The sequence below is a fragment of the Vulpes lagopus genome, chromosome 8 (genome assembly GCF_018345385.1).
Source record: "Vulpes lagopus strain Blue_001 chromosome 8, ASM1834538v1, whole genome shotgun sequence".
Lineage (NCBI taxonomy): Eukaryota > Metazoa > Chordata > Mammalia > Carnivora > Canidae > Vulpes > Vulpes lagopus.
The window spans coordinates 122,887,450-122,904,433 of NC_054831.1; the positions used below are offsets into that span (position 1 = coordinate 122,887,450).

A 16,984-nucleotide genomic window follows, 5' to 3' on the forward strand; every position below is an offset into this window, starting at 1 on the left:
GGGAAAACGAGGCCCAGTGACTTACTCAAGGACGAGAATCCAGTCCTCCAAGGCAGCTCTTCCTATTGCCTAGGACTGCTGCAACTTTCTCAAACTCCTGGGTGGCCTAGCTCAGGAACTTGCTGTGGCTCTCAATAGTCTTTAGTCTGAAGGTCCCAAGGAGACCTCACAGGTCCCAAGTACCCCACCAGATTTCATTCACCTGACCCACAAACTCCTCCTCCTATCTTCCAGCAAACTTCAGTGCTCCTCACCTCTGGAAAGCTGCCAAGATCCATGCTTTCCCAGTTGCTCTCCATTGTCCCAGGATAGAAGTGCCTGTACCTGTATGACTTGGTCAGTGGGTGATCTCATCAGAAAAGAGCATCCCAGAATGAGGGCCAGTCTTCTCTACCTTCAGGCTATCTCCTTCATCAGACTGGGGTTTCCAGCCATGAGAAGCAGATTCCCACCCCCTCCCCCAACAAAAAAATTAGAACACTAAGGGGAGATTACGTTTTCAGGGTGCAGATTCGCTCTCCCATCAGACTGGAAAGCTCTAGAGGGCAGTCAGCAACTCTCCCTCTAGACAATCAGGCTTTTTTTTTTTTTTTTTTTTTTTTTTTTGACAATCAGGCTTTTAAGGGGCAAGATCTGTCTTGCCCATCAGACTGAGGCAAGATTGCCCCAAGGGGATTGGAGATCCACCACTCAGGCATATTGATCCCAACACACAAAACTTTATTGTCAGTACACAGATGCCTGGCCCCACTGGCCTCACCTTTCTCCTCTTGGTGCTTAAGCCCACTTAGGCCCCAGCTAGCTCTGGCCTCAAGCAGGGGGCTAGAGATGTCCACCCTTAGGACAAATCCTGACTGCCTAGGCCAGCACCCCCCTTCTGTGCTCATCCTTGCTGTGGGGCTCCCTCTCTTCTCCAGCATCCTTGTCCATCTGAATTCCTCTGGACCTGGGGCTCACAGGCACAAGCCCTGGAGCCACCACCCCCTTTACAGCCCCAGGCCTCTGCCTAGGTGTAAGGGAGAGGATGGTCTCAGGCCAAGCTGTGCCAAGTCATGCAGAGATGCAGGAAGATGCAGCGGCTGGGTGTGTGTGCTCAGGCCCCTTGGCTCCCATCCTGCCTCTCATCGGCTAGTCTTGTGTTTGTTAAGGAGTATGTTCGGGTTGGATTCCTGAACCTGCAAACCAAGGGGTTTGTCAATCCCCTACCTTCACACGGCACACACTCCCTCACTGCCGGCCCGAGCTTCAGCAGCTACCCCACCAGGCTTCCCGGGGAAGCCCTTCATATGTCAGACTCTAGCTGCCTAGTATCCTCTCCCAGCTTGGGAGCCCAGGCTGTGGACATTCACAAGGCTCCGGATCATTCTAGCTCAGTCAGGTGCAGTGGGAAGCAGAGAAAGTAACTAAGTCATGTGGGTGTGTGCCTTTTTCTCCCTAGAAGCTTCCTCCCTCCGGAGGAGTCTGTTCTGATGCACTCTAGCGAGAACCCAGGGATCCCCTGCCCACCGTGGGCTTAGGTATCTGCCACAGGGCAGAAACTGAGCTGGCTCCAGCCATCCTAAGAAGGGGTAGGTTTGAGGGCAATAGTGACTTAAGTGACTCAGTGGGAGGAGCCTGATGGGTGGGGGCAGAGCCTCTCGGAGGAGGAGGAAAGGGTGGAGGAACCTAACCGGATCAGCGCTGGCTGCTGCAGTGCGTGGGAGTCCACGCAGGGGTTCAGATCTTGGATTAAACAGAAAGTTTGACTAATGGGGCAGAGGCTAGGCTGGGCTGGGGGAGGGAGCCGGGCGAGCCCTTATTGGGTGGGAGGGGGAAGCTGCATGCACCTTTTCCCTGTTGATGAGCGCAGTGATCAAGTCTTGCTGGCAGGTCATGTCCCGGATGTCCAGGGAGGACCCGCTCTCCACCGACCCGTTCAATGACAAGTGCTTGTGCATCAGCTCCTCCTCCTGCTCCTGGTTGAAGCGGATGGAGCGTACCTCCTCCACTATCCTGGGGGCGGAGGGGTGAGTACTTTCCAAGGGCTGGGGGAGCGTGGGCGGGAGCGGAAGAGTGGGCTGCCCTCCCACCTCGTCCCTGGCATCCACCCCGCTTCGCCCTCCCCCTTCACTCTATGGAGATCCAGGCCAGGCTGTGAGCTCCCGTGAGATGGAAGGAACAGGGTGATCTGGATTCCCGCTCCTCCACCCACGGACCCCCAGCAAGTCATTTAAACCTCTCTGGGCCCCAGGGTCCACATTATAAAATGGTGAGGGCGTGAAGCCAGAAGAATCTGAGGCTCCGCTCAGCCGGGACTCACGGGACTCGGGGTACCCCCAGTACCCGCCCTACGTGTTGAGCTCATCTCGAATCTCCTTGTACTGCATCAAGTTCTCCTGTATTGCCTCGAGCACCAAACAAAAGTTGTCACAGGTGTTTTCTGAGAGGTTAGATAGGTTGCCCCCCGAAAATGGCTCCAGAGGGAGGCCAGACATCTCCAAACGGGCGACCACACAGTGTACCAGTGGCAACTCGTTTCTTCCATCCTCCACCTCCTTGCCTCTCTGGGAAGAAGGAAATGGGGAGGAGACAGACAGCTCAGCTGCCACCCCTCCCCCAGCTCCTTCCTGCTTGGCTAGGGGGGAGGATGAGTCTCTTAGGACACCAAGGTTCTAAAGCCCCTCATCTCAGCTCCAATCTTAGCACCCCCTACCCTGTCGTGGGTCCAATCTTAGGACCCCCTACCCTGCTGTGGGAGCTCAACTTCAAATGCATAAGCCCCTCCCCCACCTCTGAAAATTCTCACTCCTTTTCAAAACTTAGCGCCCAGTTTCACTCCTGATAAATCCTACCCAGCAAACTTCTAAAGCCTGGCCAACTCTCAAGTCATAGCCCACAGTCTATCGACACTTTGGAAAGTACTCCACCCTCCACTCCCACCAACCTTTTGGAAGTTCCACCCTTGAATGAATAACCCTGTAGCAGACATTTAATGAATTCTACATGTGTGCCAACTACTGCTCATTCATTCATGTAATTCTCATAATAGTCCTATGAGGGAAGTATGATTATTATTCCCATTTTACAGAGGAAGAAATCGAGGCTTAGGTTGGTTACCTGCCCTAAGGTCACCCCACCACTCAGTTTTGAGTTGCCACAGAAACAAGACATCAAGGAAATCCACACCCTTCAGATGGCACTTAAGGTAGGGGATGCTGCCCCCAGGTCTCAGGCTTGACTTTCTCCAGGCCCTTGAGTGTGCAAGCGTGCCTGTGCGCGTGTGTGCGTGCGTGCGCACGCACACACACACACACACACACACACACACGGGTGCGCTCAAGTCAGCACTCCTACGTTCACCCTCTCTTCCCTTCTGCCCTCCCCAACCCACTCACCTCATTGAAGTTTATTTGACACAATTTCCCGTGCTCTCCTGCCTTCATCATTTGCTCCAGATTCGTGGTCACCACAACGACCAATAAGTTGATGCCAATGAAGGCACCGATGGTGATGAAGGTGGCAAAGTAGATGGCGCCCCCAATCTCCATTGCATACTCTCTTGTCTCTATCCTGGAGATGGCAGGCAGGGGCCCCATCACCTCCCTGGACTTTTGAGTCTCAGTTTCCCCATCTATGAAATGGGGTCATTATTTCAAGGCCTACTGGGACTTCTGCTACCTCACTGCTGTTGGGCAGATCTAATGCCCGCTCTGACCATCTAAGTACCATCTGAGCACCTGCTGTACTGCCTGAGACAGGCATGGGCCTCAAGCCAGCCCTCTAAGGTGGGACATCAGCATTATCAAGTTTAATCTATTGGCCATACTCTTTATGTTTTTCTTATTATCATCAAAAGTAATTCAAGCTCATTATAGGAGGATCAGAAGGAAGATATATAGGAAAAAAGCTTATCCATTCTTAACACTTTATTATGAATCTCCCCTATAATATTTTCCTAGGTAATAAGGTCTTTCTCCCTTTCTCTCTCTTTCCATACACACAACACACACATATATATGTGTATATATATATTCTGTGCCAGGCTCTCTGCTAAGAGATTTGTACAGCTTTTCTCTATTGATCCTCATAGCAATTCAGACATAGTTAATTATTGTAATCCCCAAGTGGCCGGTGAACAAGCTGAGGCTTGGAAGAGAGACAAAGTAATTTGTCCAAGGTTGCATGGCTAGTGTCATGGAGCAAAGACTCAAAAGCCCAGTCTCCAGTTTACCTTTATTGCACACCCTATGATTTTTCTACTACCTATATCATAATGGACAATGCCTACAAAAGCCCTTTGCCAACTGTGCTTCTACTCTCACAAGTGATAAAAAGAAATCAGTCGGGGGACCCATTCCCTGGAGTGGACTGGACACAACTAGGGTTTAGATGTAATGGAAAAGAAGTAAAGAACAGAATCTGGTGACCATCTGTGACCAAAAATGACCTTGGGTAGCAAGTCTAAGAGTGAATAAAATGAGACTCTAAGTTCCCAGGAGTCCAGGCAATGGGCTTGAATGTGGGCTGGGAGGCTGTCCTGAAGCCTCAGATCTGCTTTCTTGCTCAACTACGCAGTTGTTGAGCTTGACAGGGGAAAATATTCATGAGCAGGTCTGCCTTAGGATTTCGTAGGGGTGAATTTCAAGGGGGACAAGGCTTCAAGCTGACCAAGACCAGTCCCAGGGGTCTCCTTTTCACCAGTTTGGAGCCCCAGGCAGCCCCCTCCTGCTGGGCCATTCTGTTCCCAAGCCCTACCCCCACTGACCTGCCCTGCTTGGGGGGGGGGGGGGGGATGGGGGAGACACCCCTAAGGCACTCACTGAAAGTCGTTGTAGATGTCCACCCAACCATCCTGAGTGATGCAGATGAAGAGGGTATACAGGGCAACCTGCATGTTCTGGAAGTGCATGGGCAGAAACGCACCAAAGAGGGTGACCCCAAACACAGAAAACACCTGCCCAAGAGACCAAAGAAAATGGCTGAAGGACCTTGGAGATATGAACATGCAAATGCCATGCAAATGAATGCTGGCAAGGGAACCACAGGGATGCAGGCCCATAGGCTTCTCCTCTTCTCCAGATACCCCTGTATCCCCAGTGACCCAAGGGACCCTGTTCGGGGAAGGGGAGCAGCTGGGGATAGGGGAGGGCACTGACCAGCATGAAGAAAAGGATGAGGGTCATGATATTGGCCATATCAGGCACCGACTGCAGGATGACACGGATGATCCGGGCCAGAGGCTCCACCGCCATGCATACATGTACCAGACGAAGCGCCCTGTGTCACAGCCTCTCAGGGGTGCCCCTCGGCCCTTCCGAGACCCTCCTCCCCACTGCCCCCTGACCTGCCCAGATGGGCAGAGATGATCCCCACCATCCATCTCTTTCCCAGGGTCCAGACTGGTCCCCCCCTTTTTTTTACTGGTCCCCTCTTTACCCCAGAGTTTCCGGCTCACCTGAGGGTATAGGTGATAGCGATGACATTGAGTTCATTAATGAAGAACCCCAGGAGCAAGATAAAGATGATAAGGAAGTTGAGGATGTTCCAGCCGTCCTGGGAGGGGGGTGGGCCAGCCCCAGTGGGGTCTATCAGGCCCAGCCCCTGGGGACATCCTGGGTCTGCCCTCCCACCATCCCAAGGATAGGAGTGTCAATGTTCCTCTCAGGGCAGGGCTGGTCATCTGCCATCCACTGCTCTTACTTCTGCTGCCCCCCTAATGTGCCACAAAACACACAGGCACTCGCGGTCTCATATGCACGTCAACAGCCAAGTGCCATACAGTGGACACTCACATACATACAGCTAGTTTCTAAGCTGAGCACCCACCTTGGCTAGTGCAATGCTGAAAATGGACTTGCCCTACAGTTAGGTGATGGGAGAATGCTTGGATGCTTCAGGTTTCTTGTGACACACACGACAATAATATAATACAAATAAATACTAAGAAAAACGTTAAAGAATACTGCTTCAGTGGCCCATTCAGAAGTGAACTAGCTCTCACTGTATGAGAGAGAGAGGGAGAGAGACAGAGAATTTTTACAAGTGCTTTGTCCAGGAAGGCACAGAGTCATATAGGAGCAGGGACAGAGGGTATGCCTGGGTGGCTCAGTCAGTTAAGCGGCTGCCTTTGGCTCGGGTCACAATCCCATGACCCTGGGATGGAGCCCCATGTAAGGGCTCCCTGCTCAGCAGTGAATCTAGTCCTCTCTCTGTCTCTCCTGCTTGTGGGCACACATGCACTTTCTCTCGGTCACTCAAATAAATAAAATCTTAAAAAAAAAAAAAAAGGATAAAGAAAAGAGTGGGAACAGAGGAAGGAAGCTCCCATGTACAAAAAGTTCAAGCAGAGCCACCAAAGAAGGGAATTTAGGTAGCAAACAATGGATGCATTCACCTTTTTTTTTTTTTTAAAGATTTTATTTATTTATTCATGAGAGACACAGAGAAAGAGAGAGAGAGGCACAGACACAGGCAGAGGGAGAAGCAGGCTCCATGCAGGGAGCCCGATGTGGGACTCGATCCCGGGTCTCCAGGATCAGGCCCTGGGCTGAAGGCAGCGCTAAACCACTGAGCCACCCAGGGTGCCCCAGGATGCATTGACCTTTTAACCAGTGATCCCACTTCAGAAAATCTGACTCGTGGGAACTCTGTTCCCAATACAAAATGACATTTGTGTAAGGTTAAAAACAACTCAAGTGTCTGGCAATGAGACACTGGTTGGGTAAACCATGGAGCACTATGTAGCCAGAAAAGAGGAATGAGAAGGATCCATGTGCTGATGATATAGAAAGGTGACCAGGATCCATTAAGTGACAAAAGCAAAGTACAAGGGAAGGAGGATACAGGAAAGTGAAGGTTAAAACATGTACATATTAGCTTATGATTGTAAAATACACTGTGAGGATAAACAAATGATGATGAATATAAACAGATTACAGGGAAGGGGAAGGGAAGAGATGAAGAGAAGGAATGGAAGGAAATATTCTCTGTGTACCTTTCAATATAGTTTTGGCCAATCTGTATCTGCATTAAATATTCAAAAAGGAAACTATTTTTAAAAGATATTATTTATTTATTCACAAGAGACATACACAGAGAGCAGAGACATGGCCAGAGGGAGAAGCAGGCCTCATGCAGGGAGCTTGATGCGGGGACTCAATCCCAGGACCCCAGGATCCTCACCTGAGCCCAAGGCAGATACTCAACCACTGAGCCACCCAGGTGCCCTGGAAACTATTTTTTAATGGAAAAAAATGTTCTTAAATGTATCGGGCATTCCAATGAACACAAGCCCTCCTGGTATCCCACATTCCGCATGCCTGTGCCTACACATCCAAAAGGAGATGTAAGTCTGTACAGATCCAGCCCCCTCCCCAGTCAGTATGAAGCTCCTACTATATGCCCAGACCCTGAACCCAGAACTGGATCGTGAAGAAACAGGATTTCTGCCCTGTGGGGCACACAGACTATTTCCAGGAAGAGAGATAGTAAATTTAAACTCCATGTGAGAGAGATAATTACACAGTATCAGGGAGGGATAGCAACACCTAAACTGGTCTAGCAGAGACAGGAGGACTTCCTGGAAGAGAAGACATCTAAACTGAGTATTAAGCTGTAAGCAGGAATAAAGTAAATGAATAAAGTGTCAGGGAGCTCTCTTTTTCCCTATCTGGGCTAGGGGTCAGCTTGGACAAAAGCATGGAGGTAAGAAGCAGCAGCTGTGTGTGTGTGCGTGCATGTGTGTGTGTGTTGGGGAATGCAACTACAAGCAGTTTGGTGGTTGGTACATCAAGGGCAGGGCACAGAATAATAAGGCTGCAGAAGTAAGCAAGCCACATCACGGAAGGCCTTCAGCAGTATAAAGCAATTGGACCCGATTCTATGAACAGTAGGGAACCACTGCAGTAATTTGAAGGATTTGAGAAATATTTAGGTGGTGAAATAGTGATTAATAGGCTGTGAGGGTGAGGAGGAGGAAGGGACCCCACAGGGAAGAAGAAAGGAAGAGCTGGGGACAAAATTTTGAGGATTCCTGTGGGGCTGGGTAATATTTTGAGATATTAATTTACAGAATTTCCTCCCTTTCCTGCATTTCCCCTTTCCCTCCTCTTGCCTCCCCTTCCACAAGAGCCATTCAACAGGGAGCAGGTTTTGTAAACCAGGACCTAGGGGAAGGGAGGGGGGTGAGGAAGGAGGAAGCAGAAGCAGTCTCTAACAAGCCCTGGCTTTTGGCACTGGGATCCTGGACCCCATGAAGGTTAGGGTTTAGGACATTAGCGCTTAGCCCAGGGATGGTTTTCCCCTTCAGGGGAAATTTGTCCCCTTCAGGGGACATTTGGAAATGTCTGAGGACATTCTTGGTTGTCACAACTAGGAAAGTGCTAATGACATCTAGTGGGGAGAGGCTGGGAATGCTTCTGAACATCCTCCAGTCCACAGCCCCTACTACTAAGGATTATCCAGGCCAAAATTTGTCAGTAGTGCCAGCCAAGATTGAGAAACCTTGATTTAGGAGATAAGCAGAGTGCCTCAGAGGAACACAAGATTCTCAGTCTTGCTTCAATTCTTTTGTGCTAACGAAATGCTGGGGCTTAGTCTTGAAAGTACAAGCCCCCTGGGGCACATGGCTGGCTTAGTAGAGCATGTGACTCTTGATCTCAGGGTCATGAGTTCAAGCCCTACACACTGGGAATAGAGCTTACTTAAAACAAACAAACAAACGAATAAAAAAAAAAAAATAGGGGCACCTGGGTGGCTCAGTGGTTGAACATCTGCCTTTGCCTCAGGTTGTGATCCCAGGGTTCTGAGACTGAGTCCCAAATCAGGCTCCCCGCAGGGAGCCTGCTTCTCCCTCTGCCTATGTCTCTGCCTCTCTCTGTGTGTCTCTCATGAATAAACAAAATCTTTTTAAAAATTTTAAAAAACATTGTTTGTTTGTTTTTTTTTTTTTTAATTTTTATTTTATTTATGATAGTCACAGAGAGAGAGAGAAAGGCAGAGACACAGGCGGAGGAAGAAGCAGGCTCCATGCACCGGGAGCCCGATGTGGGATTCGATCCCGCGTCTCCAGGATCGCGCCCTGGGCCAAAGGCAGGCGCCAAACCGCTGCGCCACCCAGGGATCCCTTAAAAAACATTGTTAAGAAAATGTGGACTCCCTAACTCTGCTGAAAAGAAACCTCAAGAAGAGATGAAGAAGGAGATGTTTTCTCTTAGGGAACAGGTGTCTGCCTGTGCCCTGGGGCTAGTTCTGGTAAAGTGGTACAATGAAATGGTGACAAAAAGCATGGCACCTACTCTCCTCTTAAGTGTGGAAACATGTAAATATGCGCCAGCCCATTCTTTTCTGTTAATAAACATCACTGCAAATGTTATTTGCACAAAGCAGTCTTTAAGACATCCAGACTTCAGAAATGTTCTGGGTTCTATGCTCTGTGTTCTATGGAGTGAAACCTCTAACCCCTGGAAAGCTTATAATTCTAAATGGTTGTCCTGGTAATGGTATTTATTTATTTATTTTTAAAATATTTTATTTATTTACCTGAGAGAGAGAGAGAGAGAGAGAGAGAGAACAGGAGCAGTAGGAGGGGCAGAGGGACAGGCTCCTCGCTGAGTGGGAAGCCAGCCAAGGGGCTCCATCCTAGGCCTGGGAGACCATGACCTGAGCCGAAGTCAGACTCAATGGATTGAGCCACCCAGGCACCTCCTGGTAATGGTATTTAGATGATATTTCCTTTTTATGAAAGGTATAAATACTTGACAGTTCTTTTTTTTTTTAAGATTGTATTTATTTATTCATGAGAGACATAGAGAGAGAGAGAGAGGGAGAGAGGCAGAGACACAGGCAGAGGGAGAAGCAGGCTCCACGCAGGGAGCCCGACGTGGGACTCGATCCCGGAACTCCAGATTCATGCACTGAGCTGAAGGCAGACACTCAACCACTGAGCCACCCAGGCGTCCCAACAGTTCTTTTTTTTTAGATTTATTTATTTTATTTTATTTATTTTTATTTATTTATGATAGTCACACAGAGAGAGAGAGAGAGAGAGACAGAGACAGAGACAGAGAGAGACATAGGCAGAGGGAGAAGCAGGCTCCATGCAGCGGGAGCCCGACGTGGGATTCGATCCCGGGTCTCCAGGATCGTGCCCTGGGCCAAAGGCAGGTGCCAAACCGCTGCGCCACCCAGGGATCCCTAGATTTTATTTTTAAGCTGTCTCTATACCCAACCTGGGGCTTGAACTCACAACCCTGAGATCAAAAGTTGCTAGCTCTACTGACTGAGGCCCCCAGGCCCCCCTGATAAGTTTTTTTTTTTTTTAAGATTTTACTTATTTATTCATGAGAGACACAAAGAGAGGCAGAGATATAGGCAGAGGGAGAAGTGGGCTCACTGTGGGGAGCCTGATGCGCCACTTGATTCCAGGACCCTGGGATCATGCACTGGGCCAAAGGCAGACAACCACTGAGCCACCCAGGTGCCCCTGATAGGTTTTTTTTTTTTTAATTTTTATTTATTTATGATAGTCACACAGAGAGAGAGAGAGAGAGGGGCAGAGACATAGGCAGAGGGAGAAGCAAGCTCCATGCACTGGGAGCCCGACGTGGGATTACGATCCCGGGTCTCCAGGATCTCCAGGATCACGCCCTGGGCCAAAGGCAGGCGCCAAACCGCTGCGCCACCCAGGGATCCCCCCTGATAGGTTTTTTTAAAGCCTCTTCTCAAACATGCCCAAAGGCAAAATGCATCCCTTGACTTCAGAAATCATTTGACTGTAGAAGTCCTATTAGAAGAAAGTTTGAGTCTTTGTGTCATTTAATGTAGCATTAAGACCTGTTCCCACCCAGACAGTTCGCTGACACTCTCCAGAACTGAGTCAGCAAGCTATAGCCGGTGGGCCAAATCTAGCCAGGGGCCTTTTTTTTTTTTTCTGTAAGGCCCTCAGGCTGAGAATGGCTTTCATATTTTTGAATGGTTAGGGAGAAATTCAAAACAATATTTTGTGACAAGTGAAAATGATATAAAGTTCCAATTTCAGTGTCTATGAGTACTACTTATCGAGAACACAGCCCTGCTCGGTTTGTCTGCACTGTCCACAGGGCTTTTGTGCTCCGCCGCAGAGGTGAGTGTTTGTGACACAGACTGTATGGCTCACATAGCTTAAAGTATTTATTTGGCCCTTTACAGAAAGTTAGCTGACTTCTGCTCTTGAACTCTGTAAATTAAGGTGAAAACCCTCAAACTTATTTCTCAGATAAGGAAATCAAGGTTTTCCCAAGATCACAGAGCAGGGGAAGGCTAACCCAGGGGCTGGGACTCAGGAAGGCTGCAAGTTATTTTCTGCTGCATCACAGACGTGTCAGGAATAGTCAGTCTCTCCACACCACACACACACACACACACACACACACACACACACACACACACATTCAGCTTGTTAGATCGAAAGCACAGGGGTGGGGTACAGTCCCTAAGGAGGAGTTGGGGCAATGGCAGGGAGGGCCCAGGATCTCACCTTCCAGAAAATCCAGAAGCCATTTAGCCAGCCGAGGAGAACCTCACAGATAAGGATGGTCAGCACAATGTCATCTATGGTAGAGAACAACTCATAGTGTTTCTACATGGAAGACAGAGAAAAAGAGAGGTCAGGGAGGTCAGTGGAGCAGAGCCTGGGTGAGGCCGGAGAGAGGAGCACCTGTGGGGGAAGGAAGGCCCATATCCCTGCTGCTCTTCATCCTCAGCATCTTTGCAGTTCTCATTAGAGCACATTTTCCATGTACATGTGTCATTCATGGTAGCATCACCATCGTCCTACAAAGTTGGTTTTATTCCCATCTCAAGGAAGAGGAATCAGAGAGTTGCCCAAGGTCAGCCAGTTAGCAGTAAAGACTGTTATCTGACTATAAACCTTTGCTCCCAACCTCTAGAGTAGGGGTACTTGAGAAAGAGAAGTTGGGGAGAGGCAGGACAGGCTCCAGGATTGGGAAAAAAAAGCCCTGGACCCTGAAATGTTGGACACCAGGCCCCATCCTTCCTTCTCTGCTTGTCCCAACTACTCCTGATGCTCCAGCACCCAAATTCCCCAGGGAAGGCCTGACCAGACTCCTGCACATCCCTCACACTCATGGATCCAGTTCCCTGGGTGGACTGATGGATGATGGATGGAAGATTTGATGACCTTGAATTCTTTTTAAAATCCAACTCACTTTCTCCCAGTCTTTCATGAGGCTATGACCCTACTATAGTTTGTGACCCCACTAACAGCTCCCAGCCCTCAAGTCCACTTTGGCAGTTACCAAAGTCTTGTAAGGACTCTTCCCTTCCTTCACTTCCATGACCAACAGACTCGGTGACTCAAGAGTCACTGCTACACACAGAGGCCTCCTGGTTCCCACACTTTGCCATCACCTGTATCCACTGGCCAAAGAGAGGCTGGGCAGAGCTTCTTAAACCCAGACAGGAGGTTAAGGTTATGGGCTTCCTACCTGTTCCAAATTCCCAAAGGGCATCACAGGCCAGGGATGTCAGTCTACAATGAAGAAGCAGTTCCTTTTCCCTCATCTGTCCCCTCAGCTCCATTCTGCTGGCCCCAGGAGGCAATAAGCCCTCCTCCCTGTCTACTGCAAGAGCTTCCTAAATAGTCCTTCTTCCTTCTTCAAGTCATGAGCATCTATGGCTAAATCAGAGTTGCTATCTTTACCCATAAGACTGCCATGGCTCCCAGTAGCCTGCAAGGCAAGGTTCAAAACCAGTCTGGCATTCACAGGCCCCTAGGATTTGACCTTCATGGATACATATCCTCTACCAGGGCCTTTAGCATGTTTGACTGGGACCCACAGTAAGAGATGTGTTTTATATTTCACAGCAAAATACTCTGCCTCCCTCTTGCTCCCACCTCCCCTTCTCCTTCACATACACACATAAAACTTCTATTTCATTATTTTTCATTCTATATCAAAATGTTGGTATCTGCAGTCTGAACTGATTTCACAGTTGACGGATGGAAGCACATTCATTCTGCCATCTTGGCTGTTGGGTTTATGCCTCCACCACACTAGAGGCCACTCTTGTCAAGGCCACAAGCATTAAACCCAGGGATGCACCATGATCCTTCCCCGGCCTCCTCTTGTGCCTCTTCTGGCCCTGCACATCCTCCTTGACAGCACATTCTCCCGGGGCCTCCCAGTCCTCTGGCCACCCCTCCTCAGTCTCCTTTTGTGCCTCATCCTCTATTCTCTGTCCTTCACTGGGATGCTCTCCTCAGTGCTCTGTCCTGGCGTTCGTCCCTTCTCACTGGATACTCTTCAGGTGGCCTCCTCTACTCCTTTATTATTATTATTATTTTTAAAGATTTATTTATTTATTTATGATAGACATAGAAAGAGAGGCAGAGATACAGGAGGAGGGAGAAGCAGGCTCCATGCTGGGAGCCCGACGCGGACTCGATCCGGGGACTCCAGGATGACACCCTGGGCCAAAGGCAGGTGCCAAACCGCTGAGCCGCCCAGGGATCCCTCCTCTACTCCTTTAGCTTCTGGCAGCCATCCACTCAGATGCTGTCCACCCTCATTTTGCCATCTCTACCCCCGACCTCTTGGCAGGGTTTTAGAATTGACCTCTAACCTCTCCCTAGACATTTCTGTGTGGATTTTGCATGCACATCTCGAACACTACTCAACTCAAACTGACCTCAGCATCCTCCCCAAAGCTGCTAATGGTCCTATGTCCCCCATATCCCGACAAACACCATGGTCCCCGCACAGCTGCTCAAGCTAGAAATGAAACTCCTTGTTCTCCCTTTCTCTACATGTGTGAGGTGACAAGGTATGTTAAACAAGGCAGCAGGTAATAAGTGCTCACTAAGTGTTAGTTGTAAAGAAAAGCAGTCAGGGGATGCCTGGGTGGCTCAGTCGGCTGGCTAAGTGACTGACTCTTGATTTCAGCTCAGGTCATGATCTTAGGGTCCTGGGATCTAGCCCTACCTCATCAAGCTCCTCACTCGCAGGGAGTCTGTTTGTCTCCCTAGCTCTCTGCCCCTCCCCCTGTTCACTCTTTCCTCTTTCTCTCTCAAATAAATAAATCTTTTTTTTTTTTTAAAGATTTTATTTATTTATTTGAGAGAGAAAGAGCATGAGCACAAGCACGGGGAGAGGCAGAAGGAGAGGGAGAAGCAGACTCCCCACTGACCAGGAAGCCCAATGCAGGGCTCAATCTTTGGCCCCTGGGATCATGACATGAGCTGAAGGCAGACACTTAACTGAGTCACCCAGGTGCCCCAATAAATAAATCTGAAAGCAAGCAAGCAAGCAAAGCAAAGCAAAGCAATCAGAAGGCCCATGAATTTGACTCCTTGATGTATGCAATCTCTTTTATCCATGACCCTTGCCCAGATCTAAGCCCCACCATCTTTCACTTAAAATCACAATATAGTCCTGCTGGCCCATCTTTTCCTGCTCCTAGCACCCTCTCTTCTATGGTCCACCCTGTGGGAGTGAGTATAAGTTTTCTAAAACACATGTCTGGTCATGTGACTTCCAAGCTTTAAACCATCTCCTGGCTTTCCAATGACAGAAGCCATCCTCCTTAAGATAACATAAAGACCCTACGCCAGCTTGCTGCTAACCACCTCTTTGAAATCATCAGCCGCCACACTGGACATTTTTAAAATACTGATTTCAAATGGTGCAATTTGTGGATGTAGTATACTCCTTGTAGGAAATTAAAACATCAAGGATAGGACCAAAATCATACTGGACTTCAAGATGGACATACAGAACTTGCTCACAAGCTGTTTCTTCCATCCCCAAACATGCTTTCCCACTTGTTTCTGCCTGGCTGACTTCCACTTACTTTTATTCTCATCTGAAGCGTTCTTTTTCTTCCCAGGAAGCCTTCCCTGATGGTACAAATTAGGTTTGATGCTAATTCTGAGCGCCCACGTACTCTGTGACACTCAGGCAGGCATTTATAATGACACACTTGTGTCTGAGACAGACTTAGGTCTGCTGTGATCATACCTAGAACCCTGGCACAGAGTGATCTTCTCATGGTGACTATTAACTAAAATGGGATACCCTTCCCCACCAGGCACCCATCTGTCTGCCTCTGCACACACCATTTTCCTCCTGCCCTGCCTCTCTACAGATTCAACGCCTTCCTCAAATCTGGGTCCCCTCCACCATGAAGTCTTTCTTGATCTCTAGTTCCCTAGGTCAGAGCTGACAGGCCCTTGAAGAACATTCGATGCAATCATCATGAACAGATGAGGAGCCTGAGGCCCAGAGACAAAAGCGCCTTGCCCAGGTCCACCGTGAGATCAGTGGGGGCAGAGGTCAGGCTGGAGTCCCACCTGGCCAAGGAAGGAGTTGGTGCGCAGAGCAGTGGTGATGGCGTTGACCACCAGCAGCAAGGCCAGCAGGAACTGGAAGGCCGGGTGTCGAAGCAGCTGCTTGACATACATGCGAGTGATGAACTCCTGTATGTCCCAGGCATCCTGGGAGAGGGTGGGGGACCTTCCTTCAGGCAGGCGTCACTGTGGGAGGCCTCTGCCTGAATGTTTGTTCTCAGTGAATGGGGGCCGTGGGGGGGATGCTGCTCTAGGGGGAGAAGTTGCCAGAGAGGGGTCATGAAATGGGGTCATCAGTGTAGGAGCCACTACCTAAATGGCCACTAAGAGAGGGTGACTACTGCGGGATCTTTGTGGGAGTCATTGCAAGGGAGACCTTTAGGGGCTCTGGTAGAGAGTGACTGTCATTATATAGAGGCTCCCGTGGGGAGCACTGCCAGGTGGGTCCTAACAAACCATGATGGGGTCACTGCAGAAGTCACCGCTGGGGAGGGTCCTCAGGGAGGATGTTTAGAAATTAGAAGAGGGAGAGTTATTGTGACAGCCTGCTGCCTCCCCCCTCCCCGGGAAATACTGTTGCACAAGGGTGACCGTGGAGGCGGGGGGCCTGCAGGTGCAGCCCCAGCTTCCTCCTTACCTTTGTGCTCATGATGTCTTGGCGGTTGATGAGCACTTGCTCCTCAGGCCAGGCGTAGGGCTCGTGAGTGGCCCTCTGCAAGGGTGAGAGAGCCCATCGGTGCAGCCTCTGTCCCCGGGACCCAGCACGATGCACCTGCACCCCCACTCCTCCACCCCCCAATGTGCCCAGCTTGGTGGGCCAAGGCAGGGGCCACCTACCGTGACATTAAAAGGTTTAACAGTGGTGTCAGTCCACTGCTGCCACCACTTCTTTTGGCTGTCTATCATAGCTGCTCAGTCTCCTCCCACCTGTCAAAGAAACTTCATTCCAAGTGGTCTTGCTCCCCCTCGTGGTGATATCATAGAGGACTCTGTGACCTCCAGCTGTCCACATTCCACCAAGGAATTCTTGAGCTTCAAGAAAAGTTCCTCCCATTGACTCCCCTGGGTACCCTACGGAGGAAGCCTGGGGCACTGAGGGGCTGGGCTGGGGTCAGAGGCTGATGGGAACAAGTCAGGTTTCTTGTACACCCCTGGATGGAGACAGAGGGGCATGGCCCTACTCTGGGTCCAGGAGCTAGAGGGGAGACTGGGAGGAGGAAGAGAAGAGATCCTCTTCCCAGAAGACCTCAACCTGTACCTGTCCCCACCAGCTTCGCCATCCACAACCTGTCTCAGGGCCATCCACCCTGTCCTTCCACACAGCTATGTTTCTCCATCGAGAGAGAAAGGCCAGTCTCTTGTTTCTCTGTGCCTCCCTGGGGACGGGGCAGGAGAGTACCCCCTGGTTTCTGAAGAGTGGGGAAGAGGTGGGCATAAGTGGAGGCCCTCACTGGCTATGGATCAGCAGCTCTCATCCTGAGAGGCACAGAACTTCAGGAATAGGGCTCAGGCCAGTAGTATGCACACGTGGCAGACCAGTTACCAAGAGCATTGGTAACTGTCCTTTTTTTTTTTTTTTTTTTAATAAATATTTTATGTATTTATTCATGAGAGACAGAGAGAGAGAGAGAGAGAGAGAGAGAGGCAGAGACATAGGCA

The 16,984-nt window shown here is 49.7% G+C and overlaps 1 protein-coding gene across 1 annotated transcript; it reads right to left on the reverse strand.

Annotated features, from left to right (window-relative positions):
• Window positions 1–1,121: 1,121 nt before the first annotated feature.
• CATSPER4 (cation channel sperm associated 4) lies at window positions 1,122–16,231 on the reverse strand. Its single transcript, XM_041767514.1, has 11 exons — window positions 16,163–16,231; window positions 15,963–16,037; window positions 15,329–15,472; window positions 11,495–11,596; window positions 5,435–5,532; window positions 5,136–5,256; window positions 4,800–4,933; window positions 3,375–3,549; window positions 2,332–2,543; window positions 1,827–1,992; window positions 1,122–1,175 (listed from the first exon to the last, which is right to left on the reverse strand). Exons 1-11 carry the CDS (start codon window positions 16,229–16,231, stop codon window positions 1,122–1,124), a joined length of 1,350 nt encoding a protein of 449 aa, XP_041623448.1.
• Window positions 16,232–16,984: the final 753 nt, after the last annotated feature.

What these genes read in the sequence shown, in the direction of transcription:
- CATSPER4 (XM_041767514.1), bottom strand. Translation starts at nt 16,231, where the DNA reads ATGATAGACAGCCAAAAGAAGTGGTGGCAGCAGTGGACTGACACCACT. An exon ending in GACATCTACAACGACTTTCA is followed by an intron (nt 3,550 to 4,799) that starts GTGAGTGCCTTA and finishes TGCCATCTCCAG; the next exon opens with GATAGAGACAAGAGAGTATG. An exon ending in GTCAAATAAACTTCAATGAG is followed by an intron (nt 2,544 to 3,374) that starts GTGAGTGGGTTG and finishes CCTTCTTCCCAG; the next exon opens with AGAGGCAAGGAGGTGGAGGA.